General features: G+C 50.5%; 1 protein-coding gene across 8 annotated transcripts in view; it reads right to left on the bottom strand.

Annotated features, from left to right (window-relative positions):
• Positions 1-1,516: 1,516 nt before the first annotated feature.
• The window catches only part of TCF7 (transcription factor 7), a 75,733-nt gene continuing 50,511 nt past the window's right edge, over positions 1,517-26,738 (bottom strand). For 2 of the 8 annotated variants that reach the window (XM_075509577.1, XM_075509576.1), the window contains exons 4-12: positions 25,343-25,475; positions 22,076-22,166; positions 18,362-18,448; positions 16,237-16,347; positions 15,831-15,993; positions 15,507-15,614; positions 11,465-11,513; positions 5,347-5,367; positions 4,688-5,230 (exon numbers count right to left, since the gene is read on the bottom strand). In XM_075509577.1, the coding sequence (XP_075365692.1) occupies positions 5,067-5,230; positions 5,347-5,367; positions 11,465-11,513; positions 15,507-15,614; positions 15,831-15,993; positions 16,237-16,347; positions 18,362-18,448; positions 22,076-22,166; positions 25,343-25,475 (927 nt within the window). In that variant the 3' untranslated portion in view covers positions 4,688-5,066. Of the gene's footprint in view, positions 1,813-4,687; positions 5,391-9,278; positions 9,354-11,464; positions 11,514-15,506; positions 15,615-15,830; positions 15,994-16,236; positions 16,348-18,361; positions 18,449-22,075; positions 22,167-25,342; positions 25,476-26,738 lie in introns of those variants that run through there. The other 6 variants (XM_075509579.1, XM_075509580.1, XM_075509584.1 and 3 more) reach the window with 5 other exon arrangements.

Genomic DNA, 26,738 nt, shown 5'->3' with positions numbered 1-26,738 from the left:
GGTTTGCAAATGGTTCTAGTTATTTGAAACTAGACAATCTTACTGTCACTTAGTACAGAGTGTGCAAATAATAGCACTGAGGCAGTAGTTAATTGAAATAAAACAGATGTAAAGATTTTGTTAGATGACTAATGCAAGCTGCTAGTCAGACACAGTGGGCAACTTCTCAAATTAAGTTGTAAGTTAAATAGCAAGTGATCCAGATGGATATATTTTTTTTTTTGATGGCTTCCCAGCTTTTAGGTAATGCCTGATGTAACCATTAATGAAAGCATTAATAACTTGCTCTAAGGCAGCATTCAAACCCATGCTTTGGATGCAGCTGCTGCTCACATCTGCTTATTCCTGAGGTTGCAGAGCCTGCCTTTGTGCTGGTATGCATATTGTATGGGCATATTATAGATATTACATTGTCAGTGGGCATAAAATACTCCGGTGCTAGACTTGGACATGATGAAGCCTTTCCAGGGTCCTGTATTGCAAACAATACACCTCAGTTAAAAAGTGCTACCAGAGGAAAAGCTGCTGCTGACAATTCTTTCTGTGGCTATATTTGTAGTTTAATATTCAGCTTATCCTGGATTCTTACAAGAAATACATCCACCTGTGTGGGAAGTTAGTGTTCTGGAATACACTAGTTCATCCTTGGAGTGCTGTGTTGCTAATAGAGAAGCCTATACTGAAACTGCATTCAATGGTAGAAGCCTGTATAAATTCCTTTAGGTGCTTGTCATCAGACTGGGATCCATATTAGCAGCCACTGCCTCACACGATGCCTCACTGTGCTGTAGGATGAGGAAGAGACAAAGACACATAGTTTATCTTCCTCATTACCTTGCTTCTACTTTGTTTGCCATACCTGCATAAAACACACCTGTGATCCTGTGGTAAGACTTGTTAATTATTAGAGCAGCTTGCCTAAAACGTAACCCTTGGTGGTGAAATGCTGTAATGGCGGAGCTTCTGCCGAAGCTCCGGGGTTGCGCCAGTACTGATGCAAGTGTGGGGGTACAGCATAGCAGCGTGCAGGAGGGCGGGCTAGGCTGGGTGCTCAAAGCATTATATAGCTTTGACAGATTTCCATGTTCTCAGTAGTCCTGGTAGTTAGGATTCCATACAACTTATTTTCTCTAATTCAAATTCCCCTGTAGTACTGTCTCAGCTGTGTACTTTGAAATTCTTGAAGGGGGAGACACTGTCCAATTTCCCACTGTTAAAGTTTTGTTGCTGTTTAACTTGTATGGTGCTGCCTTAACTTTTTTTTTTTGAAGTCCTGGCCTGATGAGGGATAGCTGCTCTTGGCTAAAGTGATAAAGCGTGGGGGTAGGGAGGGGGAAGGTGAAGTGTGAGTAGTGATTTTTCTTACTCCTGGTTCACTGTTTCAGTCTTACCCATTGAAGACAATCAGAAATTATTCTAAAAACTATTCATACATATGAATGCTGAAGAGGATGGGGGGGGAGCAGGAATCCTTTTGAATTCTAAGAAATAGTTATGTGACAGTTTGATAGGATTATAACTTCCAGTGGCCTATTTTGAATAGCCAGTCTGGCAATTACTTTATTTATAAAGCTATAAACATATTTTTGAACATAAAAGCCAAAAAATACAAACTCAAGTAAAAAAATTACAACAAATGATGGATAGTCATTGGACAAATGAAAGTACAGCTGCAAAACATTTATCCCTGCTACATACATACAGTGGTTTTACTTGGTTTAATGAAGTGGTACTTCCATGACTTCTACATTCAAATTGATTTCAGGAATTCAAATATGTATTTCAGGAAGAGTTGAAATTGCTGTAAAAGAACTAAAAAAAAATTCTTGTTGCGATAAAAACTTAAGGGCAAAGTTTTCCTTCTATTAAAAAAAAGAGTATGAACACAGAATAGTAACACTTCATATAGCATTTCTAAAGACACTTTTTTGGTATTAATAAAAGTAACTTTTTTTTGGCATTGGTTATCAGCCATGGGGTGTGTAAGAAAAGTTGGTCATGCTCACTGTTTTGTCTTGGAAAGGGGCAGCTTGAAGTTCTCTTATCTTGTGTGTTTTGGGAAGGAAAAAAAGATTAAATTTTTTCAGTTACACCAGTATAAACTGACTGTGTTACAGTATACCAGGCGCATATTCTGAGTTTGTACTGCGGTAGCTGAAAGCACAGGGTGAGTTCTGGCTGTAAACCTGTACGTATAGAGCAGAGCACAGGGTCAGAACAACGCCGTGTCAGAAAACGGGTGTAACCGCTCCAGCTCTGGGGCTGTGGCAACGCGTCCGGGCCGTGAACGCGTGAGGAAAGGCTCCCGGAGAGGGGGGCAGTAGGTTTCACTAAGGGGATTTTGCAGGAATCGGATGGAACAATGATGAGAGGAGGCTGGGCCTTTTGCCGGTCAGTGTGCCCTGAACCGAGGCAGGCATCCACAACACCGTGGAGGGGCCAAAGTGGCCTTGAAATAAATGGGTGAAAGTCCCGGTGAAGTCTGAAATGAGTGACGGCTGCTCTGTGTAGGCTAGCCCTATTTGGTCCTCGGTCAGGATGCGCCGTTTAATACTGTTCAGGACTTTCCCCTAAATTTCCTCTGGTGTTATTTAGACACATCTGCTTTTTCTTTTGTACCTGCCTTTGCTTTGCTGCTAAGTTACACGTTTCATCCAACCGCAAAATACCAATCGGGTGTTAAGTTATGCCAGCTTTACACCCAGCGTTGAGTTACGCTAGGCCACTGCGGCTGATTTGTCATCGGTGGCGTTTACAGTAGCTGACACTTCTACAGCACCTTACGTCAGAGGGTCTCAGATGGGGAGCTGAGACATAGCTGTCTTTTTAAGCATTTATGATTATTTTTTTTTAATCAAGTGATAAAAAGAGACTATGTCAGATCTGGGAAGAGTCTGCTGAGTTCCTCTGTTCGGCACTGGAGCATGCTGTTGTCTAAGCTTGCTAAAACAATGCAAAAAGGAGCACGTTGCGTATTGATCTAGTGCTATATAATTAACCCTCTGAGTGCAGGAAGTACATGACTAAGTGTACAGTTGGCCGTCGGTTCAGGTAATGCTACTTCTCCAAGGGTTAAAATGATTCTTTCAAACTTTAAAATGACTCTTTTTCAAACTTTTCAGGTTTGTGCACGTAGCTTTCATTCAGTGCTTCTGAAGTTACATTTACACAGGAGAGGAATGAAGCAATGGGTTTAGGTCTTCTAAACTAAAACTGGAATTAAAAAAATCTACACTACTATAAGCAAAAGTACCTAAATAAAGGGAATAAACTCAAAGCTGCTCTACAGACTAATCAGGTTTGATTTTTTTTTTTTTCAATTTTCAATCTTTCAGGCATAAACTTGTTTAAAAAGTTATGTTTAGTCCAATGTAAAAAATTAGGGTTTGTGTTTTTGCATTAAGAAAAAAAAAATATAAAAATATTTTGTACATTATAAAGGTCATCTTAAATTTCTTGCAGTTCTACAATAATATTACTACATAATTTGTATTCAGTACTCTAAAACCTATTCTGTAAAGTAGAAAAAAATAGACCCCCCTCTCCCCTCTGTGTGGTGTTATTTTTCTCTTCAGCGGTCTAGAATATGTTTCTTTCAAGCAGGAAAAAATCTGCACTGGACTAGATTGTGGTCTCTGTCAGAAGTCTGTAAACCTGAAGTAAATCAAAAACTTGGATTAATTTGGGATTTACGTCAGTTCAGGGAGATCACAATCTGTCCACAGTGTTTTTTGTTTATCAAGCTCAAAATAATAAATAAAATACCAGGAACTGGTAAATGTGTTCAAGCTGGAGAGAACACATTAACATTTGGCATCATCATGGGGGTGGAGGGAGGATCTTTCAGAAAAAGCTAGAATAAGGGTTTTTTTAAAAAGTTACACACCAAATCATGAAACCGAGGGTTCTGATCTCGCTGAGGGTACGTACAGGCGGACGCCTGAAGCGAGGAGCAGGGTAGCGTGCTGCTCTGCTGCCAGACTGCCCTAGGGCAGGGGAGCGCCGAGCGCCGTGGTTCTCGCACCTCTCCTCCACCCCGTCCGCTCAGCGGACGGCGGCTTGCTGGGACGGCGCAGTCCTCTGCCTTGGGTCCGCCTGCCAGGGCTGCGGGCTCCCTGCGCGCCCGCCGCTGCCTAGGTGCCGAGTTAGGTCAAGGCCGTAGCAGCAAACTGATTTTTGAGGCTTTGCCCAGCCTAGCTGGTGAGATTTCTGGCCGTCTACGTCCACAGTGGACGATTCCTAACAGCAAGGGAGACCCTGCACCGAGCAATCAGACCTTCCAGCGGCCGGTCCAAGCTCCTTCTGCTGTCCGGTTAGTGCTCCCTTTTCCTCTGCCGCGCTGTACGCTCGCGGAACGGGACACGTCTGCACAGAGACCTGTTACCTGTAAACAATATCTTCCTGTTCTCAGACAAGAAGTTTAAAAAATTCACCTCGTTGGTTTAAGTATTTCATTTCTCTATTATCCATTCAGATCAGAAAGCTAGCATCGCTACATTTCATTTTCAGACATAAGGGCTTTTAAAAAAATGCTCCTATTCCAGCTTTTCCAGCTCCGTGGTATAATGGCTACGAGAGATCTGTGAGTGAGTGACTATACTTCAAAGCAGCTCGGAAGGCAGGGAGTGGAAGCCAGTGTGAGATTGATAGCACCTACCATCTACTGCAGCAAGCTGGGGAGTTCATCTCTGCTTTCTGCCATACTTGAAGATAATGCAGTAAAAAAAAAAAAAAAAAAAACCAAAACAAACAAAAAAAGCAGCACAGGGCAGGGACAAAAGGCTTGTTTACTCATCAGCACTTTAAATTTTGGCAAGTACTTATTTTTTACCTTTTTTTTGAAATCACTTTTCTATCTTTAACCTCTCCCCCCCCCCCCCAAAAAAAAACCAAAAACCCAAGTGAGTTTTCCAGCATCCTTAAGTCATCCTGTTGCCTAACTTTGCACGTTTTACAGTGAGATGGGGAATTTGGATGGGCCTCTGGTCCTTTTCAATGGGCAGCGAAACCAGGTGGGAGAAAGCGAAGTGCCCAGTGTCCCGGCCGACGCGGCTGGGCGCGTGGGACTATGTCCCCGTGGAGGCCACGCTGTACGCTGGGGACTCTGCGGGCGCAGAAGAGCACCTGGTGGTCAGTCTGGAGGAGCAGGTGGCGGTTTGGAGGTGAGCGGAGACGGGGAAGGGGTCGGGCTGTTCTCTGTGTGCGGAGTCAGCGGGGGCTGCAAGCTTGTCTGAAGGAAAAGCAGAGGAGATGCATTGGAGTGCGTCCAGAGGAGAGGGAGGGGAGTCTATAGCACTTCCATCGGAAGAAACTGGGCTGGCACAGCGTCCTTCTCCTTGTAAGTACCGAATGCACTTCTTTTTCCTCCTAAGAACAGTGAAGAGAGTTATCTGTGAATAAAGCGTGAGTTCACGGTCACACACGAGACGTGAACCGGTGCTCGGCGCAAGCCGGGGCCGCGCAGCCAGCCGGGGATTCGCGGCCCCCGCCGGGCCCTGCCTTCTGCCCGGCCGGGGCTCGCCCTCCACCGCGGGGCGGCTGCGCCGGGGCCGGTAGCTGCGGCCCCGCTGCCCTGCGCGGCTCCGCGGCGGCCGCCAGGCGGCGCCGTAACGGCGGCCCCGCGGCGCCGGCCGGGGGGGGCTGCGCGGCCGCGCAAAACCGGCGCAGGCGGGGCCCGGGCCGCGCCCCGCAGCCGGGCGCTGCCGCTGCTGCTGCCGCGGAAAGAGCGCGCTGCTCCGCCAGCGGAACGGGGAGGAAAAGGCTGCACCCACGGAAGGCAGAGAGGAGGTCACAAAAAGAGTGACAAAAATAAAAAAAACAGTAATAAAAATCAAACCGGTCATAAAAATCAAAACAATAATAACAATCAAACCAATAATAAAAATAAAAACCAATAACAATCAAAACAGTAATAACAATCAAACAATAATAAAAATCAAAACTAATAAAATCAAAACAATGAAAATCAAAACTAAGAAAAATCAAAACAAGAATAACAATCAAAACAGTAATAAAAATCAAAACAATAACAAAACAGTAATAAACCCCAAAACATTAATAAAAATCAGAACCCGGAGGTCATTTCTCAGCAGCCCAGCACTAACGCCCCCATCCAGGCTTCTCTGCTTCTGGGGGGGTTGAGTGGGGTGAACGCGCCCTCACTGAGTTCAAGACTAAAATGTTCCCCCCCCCCCCCCCGAGATGCGTAAGCCCACACCTGCCTGCCCCAGCGCACACGGGACACGCGTGTGCGCATGGTGGTACGGGGCAGGTCGGCTGACGTGGCACGGGGCCCCCGTGCAGGCAGGCGCCCGGCAGACGGCCGGCCCTGGGCTGTGCCCGCTCGGGCAGGGTGCGGGGCACGCGGCATCGCTGTGGTCAGCAGTGCCGGGTCAGGCACTGCCAGGACACTGCCCCCCGCACCAGTTTTGGCTTTTCTCCAAGGCAATGCAAGCCAACCCAAACTCTTACGGTCTTAAGAGTGTCTTTGCCTCTGGCCCATTTCCTAGCACTCTCCTCGACTTGTGCACCGTGTATCATCTACTTTTAGCTCTTCTTTCTGCAGCAGAAGCCTCTGATCTCAGCCAGCTCTGCATCTCAAAATACTTTACGTTCATTCCTGACTCAGCGACACAGCCGAGTTGAAAGTGCTCAACAGAGGTTCAGGAAGAGGGAAGAAAAAGCCCGCTGGGACCAGGAAGATCCTGCAGACAGCAGCGCCTGGGGAGTAGGACCAACCTCCCTTCATCCCCCCTGGAGATGATATTCAGGTTCCCCACTTGCTCGTATGTTATGATTTTGGGGTCTCAAAAATACAAGTCATACATCACCCTTGCTGTAACTGGATTTGGCCATGATATCTCCACATCCCTTGACTATTCTGCTGTTCAGTATCGAAAACAGGAATATTTAGCCTGAGTTCCAGTTGTCATCTCACACGCCCAGATGACTTTAACCGCTCCCGGCTATCCAGAGTCGGTCCCTCGCGCCGTCTCATATTGTCTTTACATACTCTGCGTTGAGCCGGTTTTCCTTCTCTTTGTGTGACAGATCCCTCATGTCGCCTGCTATGGGTCCTCGAGCATCTTGGTATAGGTTTAAACACAAGAGCTCTCAAGATGTCACCTTAAGAGTAGTGAGGGAACAGTTCCTCTGCTGGAGCTGGTATTAATGACTTTACAGCTAAAACAGCTAAAAAGAACATCTTCCTCCCGCCTGGCTCCCTGCCTCGGCTGTCTCATTTGAGGAAAACAGATCAAATGGAGAACTTGCTAATGTGGGCATACACCTTTCTTTGATCTTACTAATGAAAAACTAGACAGTGTTAGAATATGTATTAACTAGTCCAGTATTAAACATGACTTTGCGCTGGATGTGAACAACAGAAGTGCTATTACCGCTGTCAGTGTCATCGTTAGCCGTGGTGACCCAATTAACGCGATATGAAACACGACAGCCCTGCTGAACTGAATATTTAACTTGGAGGTTAATTTCCACGGGCTGTAATTTCCCAGAGCAGACAAGCCCGAGGAGAAGCTTTATGTCCCATGGACATCTCAGGAGCAGCTGCAGGATGGGGAGTTGCAATGACCTGTTTAAGATGATACAAATCTATCCATTGATTCACTGATGCGATTTAAAATAACGGGGGGAAAAAAAGCAGATCTGATACTACAGATTGCGAACCAGTTAGTGGGCTACGGCTGACATGGCTGTTACACAGCTAAAGGGATTTATCCCTCTCCCTTAGGAACTACAGCACCCTGGAGTGGTTTGCCCGGGGTGAGGGGGAGCAGGGTGAAAGCTCTAGAGCAGGAACACCCCATTTTAACCAGTTAACCTCTCCTGTGGAGTGGAAATCCTCCAGTGGAAGTTGCTCTCCGCAGGTGACCAGAGCACGTACGACAGGAGCCCTTGAGCTGGCAGCAGCACGTTAGTACACGGAATTGCAGAACAGCTGTGACTAACCAGGGTCTGAGAGGCAAAGGTTAAAAAACAAAAGCATGCTAAGGTCTCCGAGCACTTCAGCAGCCTGTGTTAATGGGGAAGCAGTGCAGAGGAGAAGCTGAATTAAGAGAGCTCAAACGAAGGCAGAGTGAAGTTGGAGGAACTGCCCGCAGAGCTGCAGCCATGCCCTGCGCTGCGGTACAGGGCTCTCAGCTCGGTGGCATTGCTGTGTGAGTGATGGGGGTCACAAAAATCCCTCTCCGGACGTTCAAGGTAAAGTATTAATTGAGACATTAAGGGAGCTCTGTCCAGATTCTTAATCAGTTAAAAAATGGTGCTTGATGACATCACCCAGCGTACAACAGGCGAGCGGGGGGGTTGCTGTTGCACGGCCCCCGAGGTGCAGGACGCGGCTGCAGGGAGGGGAGCTCGCCTCGGGCTCAGCCACAGCCACCTGAGATCCCACCGCTGCCGCTCGAGCTGCCAGCAAGGTCAGTGGCCAAGCACCGTCGGGACACTGCAGGGCTGCGCTCTGGGGTTCAGATTTGGGTAGACTAAGTGATTTTAGTCACTTTAAGCTGCAGTAAGCACATTAAGCAATACTTCCTGCTTTTGCTAGAGTCCTCAATGCATCGGTATAAAAATGTGCTGCAAATCGTAGACCTCTGTCCTGGCTAGAAGCCTCTCCATGCTTCCGTGCCCAGGTCCACAAGCCCCACAGGAGCTTTTTCTGCCTGGCTGCATTTGCAGACCCCCTGAGCCAGGTAGCACTTGGTTCATGCACTAAGCTTTACTATCGCCTGGCCACGTCCATTCCCTAGAAGCCCAAGGCACAGGGTGCTTGCAAACTGTCTCACTGCTTGAGGCTCTCCCACCCCGCGGTGGGTACTGCAAAACTTCAGGGCCAAGAAGAGGTGGATCTCAAAAGACATGGTTAGCCCCAGTATAAATAGGAAAAACAAGCACATTAACTACTCACTGCTGGCCCTAGGGTGCTGTATATGCAATAGGAAATCTCTAACAGGGGAAAAAAAGCCCCACATCGGCGTCACAGAGGTCTCCACCCTGGAAATAAGCTTTTAACACCAGGGAAGTCCATCAGCCAAGGAACACGTACAGCATCACACCAACATTGCCCGGGCGAGGGTAAGAAACCCAGGGTTCAGCCTGACCCTTGCAGCTCGGACAACAACTCCTGATGATGCCCAGAGAAAACCCATCCCCGCCTGGCCGGAGCAGCCCTTGCCGGCGCTGGGACGGCTGCAGGAGCATGCACGGAGCCGAACCCGCTCGCCCAGGAGCACCCCAGCAGCGAGGAGATGCTGATACACACCTGCACGGGCCGCACCAGTCCGTTTGTTGGTTGAGGCCAAAGCGAGCTCTGCATTTCTTAGGAGAGGCAGGATCTGAACACAGAAGCATGCGTGGCGGAGAATGGGCAAGGCAGAGGCACAAAGAGGAGGAGGAGCAGGAGGAAGAAAAGAGGCAACATCATTTTAGCCACTTTAACACATGACTAACAGACTACAATCCAATTTTTTTTCTGCCACAGACCAGTGCTGGCACCACCTCTCCTGGAAAAAAGTGATCGTTAGGCAAGTATCAGTGATCACTGCTGGCAGCTGGAGAAGAAGGAGGTTTGGGAAACAGCCTCAGCTCCGGGAAATATAGGCAATTACGGGGAAAATTCACAGCTCTTTGAATTTCTTAAGTTTGGAAAAGCTGCCAAATCCCAGAGGCGCTGCCTGCCTCCTGTGTCTGCATCCTTACCTGCTCCCTGCCTTTCCAGCAGCGACTAAACGGGGCTGCCAGCGAGCTCGGACTGCGCACGGAAAAGAAGAGGAAGAAACATTGCAGAAGCAGGCTGAAAGCAGAGTTAGCACCAAGGAGACCCAGGCCCAGGTTATTCCACTCTGCCCCCCATCATTCCCCTTCCAGTTTTAATGGAACAGCTATTCTCCGTGGCCTTTCTTAAAATGTTGCAGTTTTACTGTATAATTATGGGACTCATTAGGGTGAAGCCCTATTTGCTTTCAGGCACATGATGTTTTTTCTCTAGTGCTGTAAATGGGATTTGAACAGCACATTTCTGTGCTGGATTCACACTCCCTCTTTCAGCCACCACCAGTGTCTCCTGTTGTGTACGACCAGCAGTTGGTTTTCAATCCATAAAAGGTGAAATTATCATTTTTGTATCACACAGACAAGACATATATATGGATATATAAATATATATATATACACACACTACATATAAGCCTAAAAGCTTGTATTCCCCTTATCAGTCTAGACACTGAATGAGATCAACAGTGTTAACTCAACTGAAGGTATTACGGGGACACAGTCATGGAATTGCTTTTTATGGACAATTCAAAAAGGTAATCCAATGGCAATTCATTAAATTAATGAGATAATCTGAACTTTATGAATTAATGCAGGCTGCGGGATTCTGGTCGCACAGACATGTAATCCACAGCAGTAACACCAGAGCTGGATTCCCATGTCCTCACCAACAACTGAACTGCCCAGATGCAGCCAGCTGTGCACCTTGGGGTCCCCAACTCGGGTGTGACAGGTCTTTGCGTGGGTGTGCAAGGCCTGGAGAGCAACAGGCTGACCTGGGACCATCCCCAGGGAGCATTTCTGGAGGGAGAGAGAACTAATGTTTTGCTTAGAAAGCCAACAGCTTGTCATCTGGCTGACTTAATTTCATCCAAAAGTAACTAAGAGCAATGAGCAGTAATGAACTGCTAGGCTGGAGAGTGGGAAAAGCTCTTTGTAAGTCTGTAAGCAATCACAGGTTGGACGTACTGGAAAAAAGAGGCTGTCTAACTTCATGTATACGTGATGCCATAGTGGGCAAGGACAGTCTCTCAATGTTTTATAATGAACATTTAGTGGTACAGATATTATTTATTCCTGATATGGCACCAATGCTTCAGAAACCAGCACAGGAATAGCCTTGGATGATGGGAATGTGTGTGTCACCAGCTGAAATCTGACAAAAGAGCCTTTTCTAATAAACAGTGTGGTGCAGGGAGGCAACTGGTACTGGTTTTTAGTATGACTTTGCTTGAACTCTAGGTTACTTTGAAATGAAAACCAAATTTGGGGTAGTCCCATGGGTGATCGGCAATCCTGGCACTGCATTTAGTGCCACACGCAATATCGATGGATTTGAGAGTTTTCTTTAATTAATGGTATCTGTAGGGCTGATGGGGACATTCACCCTGGATGTTTTGAATAGATTATGTTTAGTCATAATTTATACAAAGTTACACACTTGCCAAAATCTAGTATTTTCAGTTTTCACCAACTACTCATGTTATAATTCAAACATGTCTATGAAAACAGTCACAGAAACGTTAATTTACCGTGTCTTTAAAAAAAAAAAAAAGCATATTTCTTTCGTTAAGCTCAGGAGAATAAAAGAAAACATGGTAAAACACAACAACAGCTTTGCCTTCGCTTTATCCCCTCTGAGCAGAAACGAAGCCACCGAACGGCACGCATTTACCTGAGTTGGAATCTTGCTGCTTTTCCCGTGTTCGTCTCTTCTTTTTCCCCTAGGAAATCAAAGGAAAGGCCGTTAGTCTGTGCTCCCAGGAGACCGAGGGTGCTGTGCAGGGTTTTCGGGGCTGGATCGGGCTGCTGGAGAAGGCTGCTGCTGCCCAGGCAAGCGGCCAGGTCCTCGGCTGTAACAGCCGTGGCACTGCCGGCTCGGCCCATTCCAGGGAGAGGGGAACTGGGAATCACTGCAAGGGGCCCTGCTGAGGTTTATCTCCGTGGGCATCCCTTTCCTTTCCCCAACTGCCCAGTCCAACGCTCCTGAGAAGAAACCCAGGAGAAACTCTCAAAGCAACCACACAACTTTGCATTTGCACACAAGCCGACGGCTGCCTTTTACACAGCACAAGTTTGTTCTGGGCATATACCTTTTCTCTTGAATAACCCCTCATTTCCAGTACCCCTGGATCCAGCACCACTGGCATTCTGACTCATCCCATCACCACTCTGCACGAGATCTGCGTGCATCACAAACAGCAACAGAAACTCAAGAGGAGACGGCAGCCGCGTCCCTGCTACCACCCCTCACATCTGCTGCATCTTCTTCCCAACACGCTGCTCCCCTGCTCTGTTTTATGAGTCCACGACCACGCTACAAACGCAGCTGAGACCCTGATTTACACTGCAGCCTGCGTACCAAGTCACATGAGAAAATGTTAGTGGCTGCAAAACAACTGTAATAAACCCAGTGCCTGTGCCTGCTCAGCACCTCTGCCTACTCCTGCCAGTCCTCCTCGGCCCAGCCTGATGAATGCCTGGGAATGCCACCTATTATCACTTTAGTTAATTAATTAACAGATAATTTAATTAATAGATTTAACTATATTAATGGAATTAAACAAGATTTACTACATGCAACCGAGGCAGTCTGATCAACAGCTGATCCTCCTGGCGTATTCTTATTCCTCCTCCCTCTTTATATTTCTAAAAAGCACCTGGCCCATTTTAGCACCTTCCCTATTTCCAATACATGCTTTAATGTCGTGCCTTATACCTGAACAGAAATCGCTCCATAACGTGTCACCAGGAGGAGCATCCCTGATTTCGAACGGGAAAGAAAGTTTTAGGAAATCCCCAGAAATGTATTTTTAAATAATACTTATCTATTTCAGTGCTTTTGCAGCTCTGGACCCATCTCTTATTCTTCTGTTTTCTTCCCTCACTAACAAGAAAACCCAATTCTATCCCCAAACTGCCTCTCTGACTCACAATACACAACTCCCCTCATCTCCTAAGGAGCTTATTAACGAGGGCACAGAGGTGCAGGAGCAAATCTGGCCCGCGTGGAGCAGGCAGCTCACAGGGCTGCCTTTGACCCGTGACTTTTTATATGACTTCTTGTGGTTTGAGTGAAGGTGGAAAGCTCCGAGCTGCGGTAAGCTTTTTCTTCAGTGTGGGAGCAACTGTATTTCCTGCCCGATATCTGCATCACGTGCTGCAGAAGTGACCTACATTCCTCCTCCTACCTCCCTGCTCAAGCTCCAGAGAGAAAAGCATCTCTTGCAACGACCACAAGACCCGACGTGGCTGCTTGCCGGTGCTGGGAGAGCCAACGTGCACCTTCAGAGCCCTCTAGCCATGGGGCGGAAACTCTTCTGGAGCAAGGAACCAGCCCTTGCCAACATGAAGGATGCTACGGGATTGAGATTTCCATGGAGGATGTGTTTGGTCTTAGAGGAAGATGGTGCCTTGCTCGCAGCGACTCTGCTACCCTCCAGATGCTGCGGCCCTCCAGATGTTGATGTTCTCCAGATGCTGGTGCCCTCCGGAGCTGCCCTCAGAGAAACCGGGGCAGCACCTTTGGTGCTGCCCCAGCTCTGGAGGGCACCAGCATCTAGCACTGATCCTGCAAAGCTGCATATGGATGCTGAGCTCCTGGTCCATGCTTGCAAGGAGGCAGGGATATCTGTACTGCTGCAGGGAAACGCGGACGGGGGGCTTCCCGTAACTTTTTCTGCGTCATCTCTGCCCTCTGGTTTTTTTTTTGGGTTTTGGGGGTGTTTTTGGTCTGTTTAAGGGTGTTTTCTTGCCCTCGGTGAAGTTTGGGCTTTCTGGAAGGAGGGCTGGGGTTAGGGTGGGATGGATGGGTGCTCGCTGTGTGGCTCCCAGGGGAAAGAAAGCGGCTGCAGGGGAAATGATGGAGCCTTAGATCAAAGGGCAGAGCCCTAGCGTGGATGGGCGGACATCTGAAGACTTACGTGTGCTTTGCTTCAGGTCTCTAATGAGCTCGTTAGGCATGTAAGATCAAAACAGTTGAGAAAGCCACTAGAAAAGACCCGGAGTGCATCCTGTGCTTCTGGGGTACCGCTACACCTATGCAACCTCGTTTAACATGGTGCTGCTGAAATGATTAATATAGCTAAGAGGAAATTATTTTTTTTTTAAAAGTAACCTTTAAATATTCCATGGAGTAGCCTGGAGGCTTCCTAAGTGCTGGCCCTACCACCATGAGCTGCAAAGCAGCTTTGTCCCTCCGGCCAGCCCAGGAGCTGCTGCTGCTTCTCCCTAGAGAGCGGGAGACCCCGGGCACTGTGGCTGTGCCAGCGTGGCCAGTCCACCACAGCCCCCTCCAAAAAAAGCCACTATTTTAGCTGTAGACTCAAGTCAGCTCTCTATAAAAAACAAAGTGCAGGTTTTTCTCTGCTCACGCCTTGGGGATCGGTTTGGCATCGACTGCTGTGGCCGTGTACCTCGCTACAGCCAAAACCGGGGAAGATCACGGCTGGAGCTTTACTTCTTTCCCTTGTACACAGGGAAAGCTCTTCTGGCTACGGGAACCCATGACCCCAACACTCAGCATGTTTCAGGGCCCTCTGCACTAGTTAATTTTTATTGCTGAGAACCACCTCTATTTGCTGCGTGGCTCAACTGTTCCGCTCAGCAGCCACTGCCTGGTTTGTTTGTTTTTTTTTTTTAATTTTTTTCAATCTGCAAAGCTTTTTTTCCCTAACAGCAACCTTGCTTGGGAAACAGGCTCACCAAAGAGCTGGGCTGAGCTCGCGAGCTCGCAGAGCGAGCAGCGCTGTTGTCTGCGTTTGCTCAAATTGCACTTGAATACTTTCAACACGGTGCGCTTGATTTGGTCAGGGTCCTCTAATAAGGATAGGTCGGGGTGGGATCAAAGCCCCTGAGGGACAGCCAGAAACGCCGTGACTGTCATCCTGCGAGCGGCACTTACGTGCCCTGCAATACACAGGGCTGCTGCTTGGGATGCAACCGCACGGACAGTCCAAAATCGGATCTGAACAGCCTGCGAGACCGAGGTCTGCACTACAACTTGTACAAAGCAGCTTACACTTTCCTATTTTACCTTTTAAAAACTTACTGCCCGTTATTATTCCAACTCTGTGAGCGCAGCTAGGGCAGACGCCCTGCACTAGTTTTAAACCCAGAACACACAGGGGTGGCCCGCAATTCAGCAAATCCCCCCAAACCTGCAGCATATGCCTGGGCTCAGCATCACTTGCCTGGGGCTATGGAGCCTGCGGTACCCAACCCCATGATTTAAAGCTGATAAATGAGGTGCTACCGCAAAGCGAACGGAGCTGAGCAGGCTGCGGGTGCCGGTTCAGCCCCCCAGCCATCCCACCCCGAGTTTCTCCTCCCTCATCTCTGTCCCATGCTCTGCTCCCACTGGGCTGATGTCTCAGCTGCTGCCTGATATGCTCAAAGCAGTGGGTTTCCATAAAATTATATTTCCAAAGATCATCCCCACCATTCAAAAGTTCCTCTTCCTTTCTACTTGTATTTACTTGGACAATAAGCAAACAAACGGTTGTGGTAGCTGGGGACTTACAACATTCGTGCTATAGATAGGCAATGAGCCAAGAGGATGTTCAAAAAAACTCCTGAAATGTGAATTTCTATAGCTATCGTGCTGTCAGGAATGGCATTAGCAGGGACAGGCGGATTGTTTGGCAAACACCACTTATCAGCCCCCCCGGGTCATTTCTGGCCATGGGGAGGGGGTCCGAGCCGCTGCAGCCACTCACGTAGTTGTCTCTGGCAGACCAGCCGGGGTAGAGCTGCATGTGGAGCTGCCGTTCCTTGCGAGCCAGTTCGTAGTACTTGGCCTGCTCCTCCCGGGACAGCGCGTGCCACTGCAAGGACAATCGTGGTGGTGAGACATGGCCCTGCTGTCCCCTCCCAGCCCATCCCACCACGACCGCCCCGCTCCGGGGCACATCCGATGCCACGTGTTTAAAGGATAAGAGCACCCGGTTTTGAAAGCAGATGCTTGTTACGTGCTTAAGAGCAGCTGCAAGGGATGGGGATGCTGCACTGGGACGATGGCGCTGAGCCCCGCATGCTCTTACCCTCCTTCCCAAGATCTGGTTGATAGCGGCGCTCTCCTTCAGGGTGCATTCAGCAATGACTTTCGCCCGCATTTCTTTCATATACAACATGAAAGCGTTTAAGGGCTTCTTGATAGTGGGCTTCTTGGCTTCCTTCTCTCTCTTTGGTTCTGGTTGAGGTTTCCTTGGTGGGACCGAAGGAGGAGCTGTCAGCATCAGAGCCTGGTGGCACCAAGCTCAGCAGAAGACCCGACACCAAACCAACCCGACGGCATGAGCGGGGAGGGGCTGAGAGCTGCACCCCTGATGCAGACAATGCTCGGTGTTCATCCATCCTCCCCCCCCGTGCAAGCATTAACAGGGATAAATGAAATGGACATTAAGGCGCTAACGCTGTCGAGGAGCCCTGCCGGCATTCCCAACTTACATGTTTCGGTCATAGTGCTCCATCTCTTGCTTGCCGGAGTGGGGCACGATGGCGGGGTGCGGGATGCCGGTGGTGTGCATGCCGGAGCCCAGCATCAGCGGGTGAGTGAACCTGCAACAGAAAGCGGATGAGCCGTGCCGGGAGGGCTGTGCCGGGGATGCTCGGGATGCTCGGGCAGCCGGAGCGGTGTGTCTCACGAGGTGGCACTCTGACGTGGCAGAAGCAGACGGTAAGCGGAGGACATGGAAAGCAAACCCGCGGGGGCTGCCGGGCTGGCGTGGGGCTGGCAGTGCCCACCACCCCTGGGTTGCCCCCGCCACGCTGGCAGCGGGCACAGCCGGGCGAGTCACGGACACGTGGGTGGAAAGGGTCCGGGTGCCGCAGAGCGGCGAGGAAACCAGCCTGCAGCGGGAGCCAGCCTGACCGAGATCAAGGGCGCTTCCAACCAGCGGTTTCAGCTACTCAGATCTTTGTTGTTGAAGTATCTTATTAGCACCGCAGAAAGGAACAACAAACTCAGCCCAGGGTTTGGATGGGAGAGATTAGGACCACCCCGCACCTTTCTTTTAACAGAAATAGCATAAGTCTGAACATGAACCAAACTGCAACTCTAGGAGGTGCACCTTGCCTAAGCAATGTTCTCCACCAACACGGGACTGAGATCACGAGAGGTCTCGCTAGCTTTCAAGCTTCATTAGCTCTCTCAAGAGTTTTAGAGGGTAAAGCCAGAGCAGTCAGCTTTGCCAAGCTTGCCACTTTATGACTGCAGCTTGAGATGGCAGAATTGCCCATGGGAGATGAACTGTTCATTAGATATGCTGGCACGAAAAGAAAAGCTGTTTAATTTAATCCACCAGCACAGTCTGATCCTTATCTGACCAGGTGTACTTTCTCGGCTGCAGCAGCGCTGCAAAATCTGCCCCAAAATCCTGTAAATGGGAGCTCCTGCTCCGGGCTCGGGGAGGCTGCCGGGCCTCCGCAGGGAACCGTTAGCTCCTCTCTGGCCTTCGCCTTTGAGGCTGGGCAAAGTGATGCCGCAGAGAGCAAGGAGGGCTGGCAGCGCTCCCCCGCCTCTGCTGCAGGGTCAGGGTTTGCATGGATCAAGGGTTGCATGGATCGAGGTTTTTGCATGGGTAAGGGTTTGCATGGGTAAGGATTTGCACAGGTAAGGGTTTGCATGGTTTTCCTGTGGGAATCCTCCACTAACAGCTCTTCAGGACAACACGAAGCAGAAGCGAAAGCTGGTGCGTGAGCACACACAGCGTGCACAGGCATCCCTGCGGCACTGCCGTCCTCGCTGGAGCCACGGGGGCTTTGCCCACCAGCATGCCCAGAGGGTTGGGCTCTGTGATTTCCATCCACAGGAGATGTATTTTGCTCACCGGGACATTGCTGGGGTCTGGGTATATTTACAAAGGGCAAAATTTGGTCCTGGGTGACCATAAACTCGCGGTACGAATGGTCCGGGGCTGTGCTATGTGGCTCAACCCGCTCAATATTTAAGGCGGGTCGTGCCGCAGGGCCAGGTCCTCGCGGGGGGAAGCGGGGCAGCGACGTGGACGGCTCCTGCCGACCCCTCCCCGTGCGCAGGGTCCAGCCCATGGCCGTGCCAGCCCCGTGCTGCCTGGTGATGGGACGGGGGAGGCAGGAGCTGCGCTTACATCTCAGAGGGCCGAGTGGTACCGGTGGGAGGACAGCAAATCGCTACCCGCTGCCTGTCCTGCTTTTACGGCTGAGACCAAATAAAACGGATCACTCTCTGCAGAGCAAAACTCAGCGGTGGTGGTGGCAGGGATATATTCAGGATTAGGGTTAGTGACAAGGAGCAAAATCCTGAGCAATGGATTTCACCCCCTTTTCCCAATGCTGAGCTGAGTTTCTGGCTTTGTTTTGACTTCTGCCGATCAAAACCCAGTGGCTGTGCATCCTCCCGGGATGCTCGATATTCCCCCGACCACCCTTTGGACCAGGCACTGCCTAAAAGCTCCTTCCCTTCCCACGGCTGCCCGGGGAAGGTGCGTGGCCGTCCCTTGGTGGCTGCGGTCTGCTGCAAGCTCCTACCGCACAAACTGCAAGCTGCGAGACCAGCCGAGCTGCTGCCCTGTCTCACACAGCTCATACTCACCTGGAGAAAGAAGCCCCAGCAGAAAGCGCTGACGAATACGGCTGTCTAAATCCACATGACGGGAGCGGATAGACAGACTGGCTCTGCCTGGGATCGGGAAGAAAGAGTCTATAAAGTATCCACAGCTACGTGGTGTTTCCTAAAGATACCCTTTGCTAAGGGGACTCGGAGCACCGATGCCCCGGGAGCTCTGCCTGGTGGGATGCTCGAGGTGTCCCTTGGGCTCAAGGGGCAATGCGGGACTTGGACTTTATTTTGGGGGAAGCTGGGCCTCCCTGCAAAGGTTGGATCCAACTCTGACCCCCCCTCCGTCCCCCGTGTTGAGTAACACTGCAGCTTTGAGTTTATCCTCTTAAAACGCAAAATGCGGCGGTGTGCTGAAAAATTAGGAGATGGTGCTATTGCACAGAAGAAGTTGCTTAAAAGAGCACAGTTTGATCAAAAAACTAAAGCCTGGCCAGTCTCTTTCTGTGCGGTGCACATGAGGCTGCACGGTTGCAGGCTGCACCGAGAGGATGCCCAAGCATGGGAACCTCCAAGCGATCAGAGAGAAAGCACCTACTCTGCCCTCGTACGTGCTTCAGAAATACTCTAATTTCCCCAGCGCATCCTTTTAAGGATGCCCATCATTTTTAAACAAGCCAAAAGCTGGGTCCTACATTTCTTTTGAAAGTTGTTTCACACTGGGGACTGGGCATGTACCAGACCTGGAGCTGGAAATTATTTTTGAGAGAGTAAAATAACTATGCAGGAAGTTCCTTGTTGTTCCCACCAAGGGAAACCCCCCACGTTTTCAAATGGAGATGGTTCAAAAATACCTTGGCTTGTTCTGCAAACCTGCCAAAAGATGTTCCCAGCCTAAAACTGTGCATGGAAACCAAGATGCCCGAGGAGGACGCGATGGGGTTCTTAAACCCATGCAGATGTTCGTGCTCCTCCGGCCAGCCTGCACAGAGCTGTGCCTAAGACCAGCACCAGATATTTTCAGCTCTAATAAGCAAAAAAGCCCGTTATCATCAAGTGCGGTGCCACCCTTCTGCCCTGCGAAGGACCGAGCTCCTGGATGCCAGGGATTTTTCAGGGCTAAAGACCGTTTCTGCCCTGAAGAGGAATAACAACAGCGCCGCGGCAGTCAGGCCCTTGAGCCATGCTGGGGAGGAAGGAGGTTTCTGTTTCTGCCGCTCCAGGAGCTGCTGTGTCTCAGCTTGACCGAAATCTGCAGCATCTGTCTGTAGGAAAGGCAGCCGAGGCGGCGGGGCTCTGTTTACACCCTGCCAGGCAGAAGCCCTCTCCCACCCCTTAGATGTCGGCGGGTATAAACACACCAACAAACAGCCAAGTGCTACCGCGCATCGGGAAACCGAAACAACCTTTGAAGTTGAACGCGGCTGCCCCAGGGCCGAGAAAACACTCGGAGCTAATCCAGAAGCGACATGCGTTGCTGCAGAGGCTGAGACATTGGGATAGAAAAGGAGCCGGGCACTCGCGACTTCATTCAAAGCGATTCTGACGTGCAAATTAATGCAATTGCAAAATCAATCCCTGACGCTCAGGAATGCACAATTACAGCCCGTATCACCCGGTGATGGGAGGGCGGCTTGGAAAAAAGACGCGGGACAGCCGTGGAGGGGCTGCCGTGGCACCGCCGCCGCTCGGCCCGGGGAGCGGGTGCGCGACACGGTTCGCAGGCTCCCAGCTGATGTTTGCTGCCAGGCTCCTGTGAGCAAAACTCACTCGACTGGACTCTCAGAGGCTTTTATCCAACTGTCATCCCAGCTAATTACAGAGAGAGTGATTGCAGCTCCTCCTCCCGAAGCACTCGGTGAGAACAAAGCCGGTTTCTGCCCAGCTCCTGCCTGTCGGCTCACGGAGGAAAAGCTGCTTCCCGCATGCGGCCACCCCGGCTCGGCAGCACTGGCGCGAGCATCCCCGGCACGAGCATCCCCGGCACCCAGCCCCTGCTGCCTCCTGCACGGGGTCAGCGCTGCCGCTTCTGCACCCACCCGCACCGACGTGCTGAGCCTTGGCTGAGGACTGGGCACTTCAGAAGAGGTTTTGGGGCTCTTTCTGTAAATTTTGGGCAGGCAAATGGATGAGCAAAGGCTCTATTAGACACATGCACTTCGAGGTGCTGCTCTCCACTCCGGCGGGCCGTTTGTTGCTTTACCGTATCTGCTCTATTAGTCACTAATGAACGTGTCTGACGAGGTTGCTTGAGGATGCCAAACCCTGCAGATGCTGGAGCACCTCTCAGCAATGCAAACCCCCTCTGCCACCAACCGAACGGCAAAACCTCGTGCAAACCAGACTCTTCCCTCCCCGCACGCCCAGAGCTGCCCTTAACAGCATCCCACCCAAAGAGTGGACCTTGCATTTGGCAAACAGGCTCCCTTCTCACCCCCAACTATTTCTTTCATGTTATAGTACAGTCACTCCAGTACTTGTTTTTCCTGAGGATGAATCACATCATATGAGGAGTTAAATCATTGCCCAAGAGCAGCAGATTTAGCACAGAAGGCAAAATGTAATCTCTTTGAAGCTGAACTCTGTATCAAAAGCCTCAGCCTCTGTTTCCTTCTGGTTAAATATCTGGAACATGAAATTCATAAACAAAACAAAAAGCTAACATTTTGTGTTTTAATATGCTTTGCCTCTCCTGTTTTGCTATATGTTCTTGTACCTGGAGGACTCCACTAGGCTTTGCTGGGGTTTTATCAGCCGGCACCAGGAGGGATCTGGCTGCCTGCCCCTGCAATTGCCCTCCCCGCGCTCTCCCCCCGTCCTGGCCACCCCGACTCGCCACCTGCAGCCACCAGCCTCTCCACGAGCCTCTGCAAGGTCCCCGCGCCATCGACTGGGACTAAAAATTAATCTGAAGAGTGACGAAGCCCACACGGCACCACCTGCCAGACCTGCTCCCTCAGTGTGCAGGTGACACAATCACGGTGACAAAAGCCAGTGGCAACGACCACAGAGCACATAACCGGTGTGTTTTTAACTCATGTCTCTGGGGCAGGTTTCCCCACGGGCTCCGCTTCGCGGGATGCTCCTTGGGGCTGGCTCATGCAGGGGGGACTTTTTGGGAGTGTTCTAGCTCATGGTCCCTCCTTTCCCGTCCCCCCTGGGGCAGCGGGTGCTGCCGAGCCGGCTGTGCCGCGGCCAGGCTGTGGGTACCGGGGTTGTTCACCGGGGCAGGTCTCTGCCACGATGTACTTCTTCCCTGAGTGTCAGACCCTGAGAAGCACCATGGCCCGGGGGAGCATCCCATTAGATTACACCACGCCAGAGGCACGCTCAGGAAAAGCACTGTTTGTGCCAAAAACACCAGTGAGGGAGAAAATTACCTCTTACTCAAAAAGAGGCTTCTCTTGTGATTAGGAGAGGTGGGTAGGAAGCTCTCCCTGGGCTTCCTAATCTGCACAGGCAGCTGGATGTAAGGCAGGAGATGGTTTTGAATCAGGCAGGTTGTAAGCCCGCTCCAGGGATGCCCCAGCCGGGACAAAGCCTTCAGCCTCTCCGCGGATCTGCTCCCCATCTCTAAAACAGGGCTAAATCCTCCTCCCCATCACGCAGCACGCAGAAGGGATGAAGCCGGAGCGAAAGCACCGTGGTGGTTACGGAGAACGGCTGCATGCGGTTTGTTCAATGAACTGTTCCCCGTACGGAGCGGCCGGTGGGCTGGGGGCTGCGCGGGGCCGAGCTCTCCACACTCACCATCCCATCGACGGCGTGATCTGTCCGACTCCACCGGGAGGGAGAGGGTAGAAACCGGGGATGTCTGAGGTCTGGGAAGGACGGTGCACTCCTGGGAGAAGGGAGAAGGAGATGAGTTGGACCCAGCACCGCACTCCCCAGCCGACCCGGATCGCTCCCGACCCCCTGGCTGCTCCATCTACGGGCACTTGTGCCCAGCAGGGAATATATGTGAAATATCCTGCAAGTGGCAGGATATTATAATTGCGCTTTTTATTGCTGTGGTTCTCTTTGTGGGGATGTGATGGGTCGTCCACGTTGCTGCAGAATCACAAACACTGGTGTAACGGGGTGGGGAAGGCAGCTTGCTCCTGCACAAGCATCGTCCCCGCTCCGTGCCACCCTGAGGCCAAGCAGCAACTTGCTTTGGTAAGGATTTGATGGGACTCCCGACATCCCTCTGCCTTCCCAGAGAGTCTGTTCAGGTGCACAACCCTGTTCAGGAGCACAACCCCATGGACAAAGCTGTTCCTACACCCCCTTCCCATGTCACCCCTGGGATCCTCCATGAGCAGCCAGCGGGGATGCTCCAGCAGGCATCACTTCCATCTCCATTTTAAACAATTTGAGTCCCCGTTCAAAGCAATCATTTCGCGGGCCCTGTGGACGCCAAGGAACGGTGGAGGTGGGTATGGTGCCAGGTGGGAATTCACCCTTTGTACGGGGAATCCCTGCGTGATCTTCAAAGCCGCTGGCACGGGCAGCGTGGCCAGAGGAGACAGCCGTAGCATCTATCTGTTTCTATCTGGACTTGAAAACAGCCTGCGGAGCCCAGGGATGCGGGTGGGACTCAGACGACCACGGTGCTGCTGGCAAAAGCAGCCTCCAGCTGACCCCTGGACTGGATGGAGGGGAGCTGGGGCTGAGCTCTGCTGCAGCATCGTTGTAATGCTGACTGCTAATGAGCCTCAGACAAAAAATTGTGTACTGAGATTGTCTAGCAGCTGTCCTGGGCCATAAATACATTGGATAAATTGGTGATTAGTTGCAAGCAGTCTGCAAACTCAGAAGTCTGGATTATTCTCCTAGGTGTATTAATGATAAATTATTAATTAGGAATGACACCAACAGATTCCAAGCATCTTATTAGGAGCTAGCTAAAATAAATATATAACTGAACTGAAAGGAATATATAACTTAGTATGAGATTTACCTACAGCTGTGCTCAAGTGGGACGCAGCAGTCCCTGAAGGTCAGACAAAACCAGCATCTGCGTTAGGCAGCTGCCAGGATTTCCTGAGATTTGGACCTCCAACAACACAAGCTGCGTAAGCCAGAGCACAAGTTATTCTCGCTGGCCCAGTGGTTGGGGCACCAGCCACTGTCTCAGAAGATCCTGCTTGTATTTCCTTGTCTGCGTGTCCTTGGGCTACTGTGAAATACTTTAAAGGGATGCTGTGAGAATGAGTACGACGGTGACTCTCAAGCGCTTACAGGAGGTGATAATGGGAGATATTTCAGTGCTGAGAATAGAGATGGGACACATCCAGAATGAACGGGGAAGAAAACCCTCGCCCCAGCAGTGTAGGGATGGGGGATGCAAAGCTGATTACAGCTGCACCACGGAGGCAGGTCCTAGCTGAGGATGACGGTCTGAACCTCTCCAAAAATAGGACCTGGAGGGTCTCCGGGATGGACAGACTCCCCCTGCCTCCGACATAAATCTACAGGCTAAATGGGAAAGGCGAGACTGGAAAGTGCCTGCACTGAGGGTGCAGGTGGGTGTGCAGCCAGAGGACAGCTTCCCAAAATTACTGACCCACCAGAGACATGAACACTTAGGGACTACTCCACTGCTGGGAGAGCCTCCATGGAGGGATATAACCAGCCCATCCCTTGGGTGAGCTGCTCCCGTATCGCTTAAGGCTTTCCAGGCTAACAGTGAGTCCCTGGAGGCAGCTCACGGCGAGGGGCTCTCGGAGCAGGCAGTGCTCTGCAAGGCATCTGCAAAGGCAGCGTGAAGGAAGGGGTGTTGGATCGCCTTCCCGGGAGACTTAGAAATCTGCACGCTTCCTCTTGAGATTCGGAAATTTGCCATTAGCTGAGCTTTTAATAGGTTTATTTCGTTAACTCTTCGTATTTTTCTGCTGAGTGTATTATGCTCTGGTGGCTGACAAGCAATGTGCTGGCTGGAAGAAAACCAGGATGTGCCTGGGTATCTCTTACACCGGACCTAAATCCTCCTCATCAGCATCCCTGATGAGCCCAGAATGTGGCCTCCAGGTTCAGACCAGGGACAATTCAGCACGTCCTCCAGCCAAGAGCATCCTCGATACCCCATCATTTTAGCAATGATGTTAACTCGGCGAAGCCGATGTCTCCGGGACAGTTTGGGTCACTCTTGGGTGGAGGCCTTTGCCCAAATCACAACAGCTGGTTTTGTGCCTCCGTTCTCACACGATTTCTGGGCTCTGATGGATGCTGAATCCCTTCCTGAATGTAGTTTGACACAAAACCGCGGATTTGCTTGCTTTCACATGAAATCAAGACCAGGTTTGTGCAAAAGCCTGGGTAATCTGAACAGATGTTGAAAGATTCTGTTGCACTAACGTAAGGTTGAGAAAAATTTGATTTTACATTCAGCTTGCCAGTAACCCACAAAGAATGACGGGCTGGCGTGAAGTCCTCTGCACATACCTATATTTTACAGTTCAGGGTTTAACCTCTACGTACTGTACTTTCCTCCATAGCCTCACGAGCTAATTGACGTGTCCTGGACTCACACAGGAACCCGAAGAGCCAAACTGTGTGACAACCACATAACGTGTGGCTACGGACACACACATATAACAATCCAGTTAGCTATCAGACACCGATCCTATTTAGTCAAAATATTTCCTGTTTCAAGCATTTATTTTCTCAAAATGACAACCTGACAACGGTCTGGGTATGAGTCAAAGGAAAGATAACTTTCCATTTTCTGGTTGACTCTTATGCATCATCTTGCAGGCTTTGGTCAGGTCTCAAGCTACAGGACAGCTTGCACAGAAAGTTGAGCACACTTGATCAGCGGGGTTGGCACTTTCGATATCGAACTCCTCTTGACCAGGATTACAAAGCATTGCCAATAAGCTAAATAAATAAACTCCTACTGCTAAGCAATGCCCCAGTTGACCCAAACTCTTGACTTTTCCCATTGATTTGGGACCAGGAAGGTGACAGCCTTGATGTCAGTGGTCTCCAGCACTGTCCCCCTCCCACCACGCAGATCCCCAGCGGTGCCATTACCTTGTTTCTGGTTGATGTCGGCGGGCAAGTGGGGCGAGTGGGAGCCGTGGCTGAAATGGTCATTGCTGTAAGGGATGAGCGGGGTGAGCGGGTGGACTCCGTGGGACGGCTGCACGACGGGAACTTTGTTGGACTGCAAGACACAAGGAGGGATAGGGCTCAGAAGTTGTCGAGCTCCGTGAGCAAGGAGGGCCGGTGCCCTTTGCAGTCCTGTCGTTGCAAGTAAGGCTGGGAATTCCTAAAAGTCCCCAGTGTCTCTCAAGGGCGAGGCAGAAAAAGCCCTTGCCTACTTAAATGAACACTACAGCATCCTGCAAGAAAAATCCAAAAACCAAGCAGTGACAACAGCTATAGATGATTGCACGGGTAGCTGGAAAACAGCTCAAATCAACATGAAGTTTTCAAAATTCAGAAGAACTTTTTTTCATTCATTTCCAGTATCTTTTATTCCAGGATGAATGCTACAAGCATGTTACCCAATATATTACTCTTATTTTCTGCCTTGTGCTACCACAGGGTCTAAATCTGGACTTTCACACCCTGCACATTCACTTTGAAAGCCACGCTCGGGCTTTCCTAACTGGGGCTCTCAAGCAGGGAGAGCCATGCTGAGAGCGATGCCTTTGAAACCGTGACATGGTCACCAGCGAGCCCTCGGGCTGAAATTCCCCTGGGCCCAAGCTCCAGCGCTGGGAGAAGGATCAGAGGGAGCTGAGGCAGCGCTGGGGGTGCAACAAACACAGGAAAATTTAAAAAAGAAAAATCCAATCTCCTCTTGTAGCTACTCCCGGTTACACACGGCGAGGCCATCGGAGCCCAACATCTTTGTAAAAGGCACTTTTCTGTGAACACAACGGGGAGTACTTCTGCGTGTTGGAGCAGAGAGAGGGGAACCTGTTCAAAAGAGCTGTAAGGAAAACACACACACACACACACACACACACACACACACACACACACACACACTGCCGTCTACCACCAGCCTCCTCGCCTCGAGCGTCTCAAGCTGCTCCCTAACATGCCTGGTTTCGCCCATGGTTGCCTTTAAACCCAAACTGACTTCGCCTTGGTGGTGGAATGTTAGGATTTGTCCCAGATAAATCCAGAAAGAGAAACAGGACCGACAGCACCCCAAAAGAGGGAGAAAATGAGAACAGGCCAGGTAAGACAGCTCTCCAGGGGCTAGGAGCCGGCTATTGCTCGCCAGACCTCTTGTGTCCCACCAGGACATCTACAGATGATTTGCTGCGTGACTTTTGACAAGTCATTTACGATCTCTGGACTTGATTCACTGGTGCCTTTCACTTTGGTAATGATTTTGCTCAGGCAGAGTGAGCACGAAACGCCAGTTGGCTTTGGTGGAGGTGGTGCAGCCGGAGCCGATGGCTCTGGAGGA

This window comes from Mycteria americana, chromosome 8 (genome assembly GCF_035582795.1).
Source record: "Mycteria americana isolate JAX WOST 10 ecotype Jacksonville Zoo and Gardens chromosome 8, USCA_MyAme_1.0, whole genome shotgun sequence".
Lineage (NCBI taxonomy): Eukaryota > Metazoa > Chordata > Aves > Ciconiiformes > Ciconiidae > Mycteria > Mycteria americana.
Note: the sequence above shows the minus strand (reverse complement) of the source record. Positions and strands in the feature narration are given on the sequence as shown.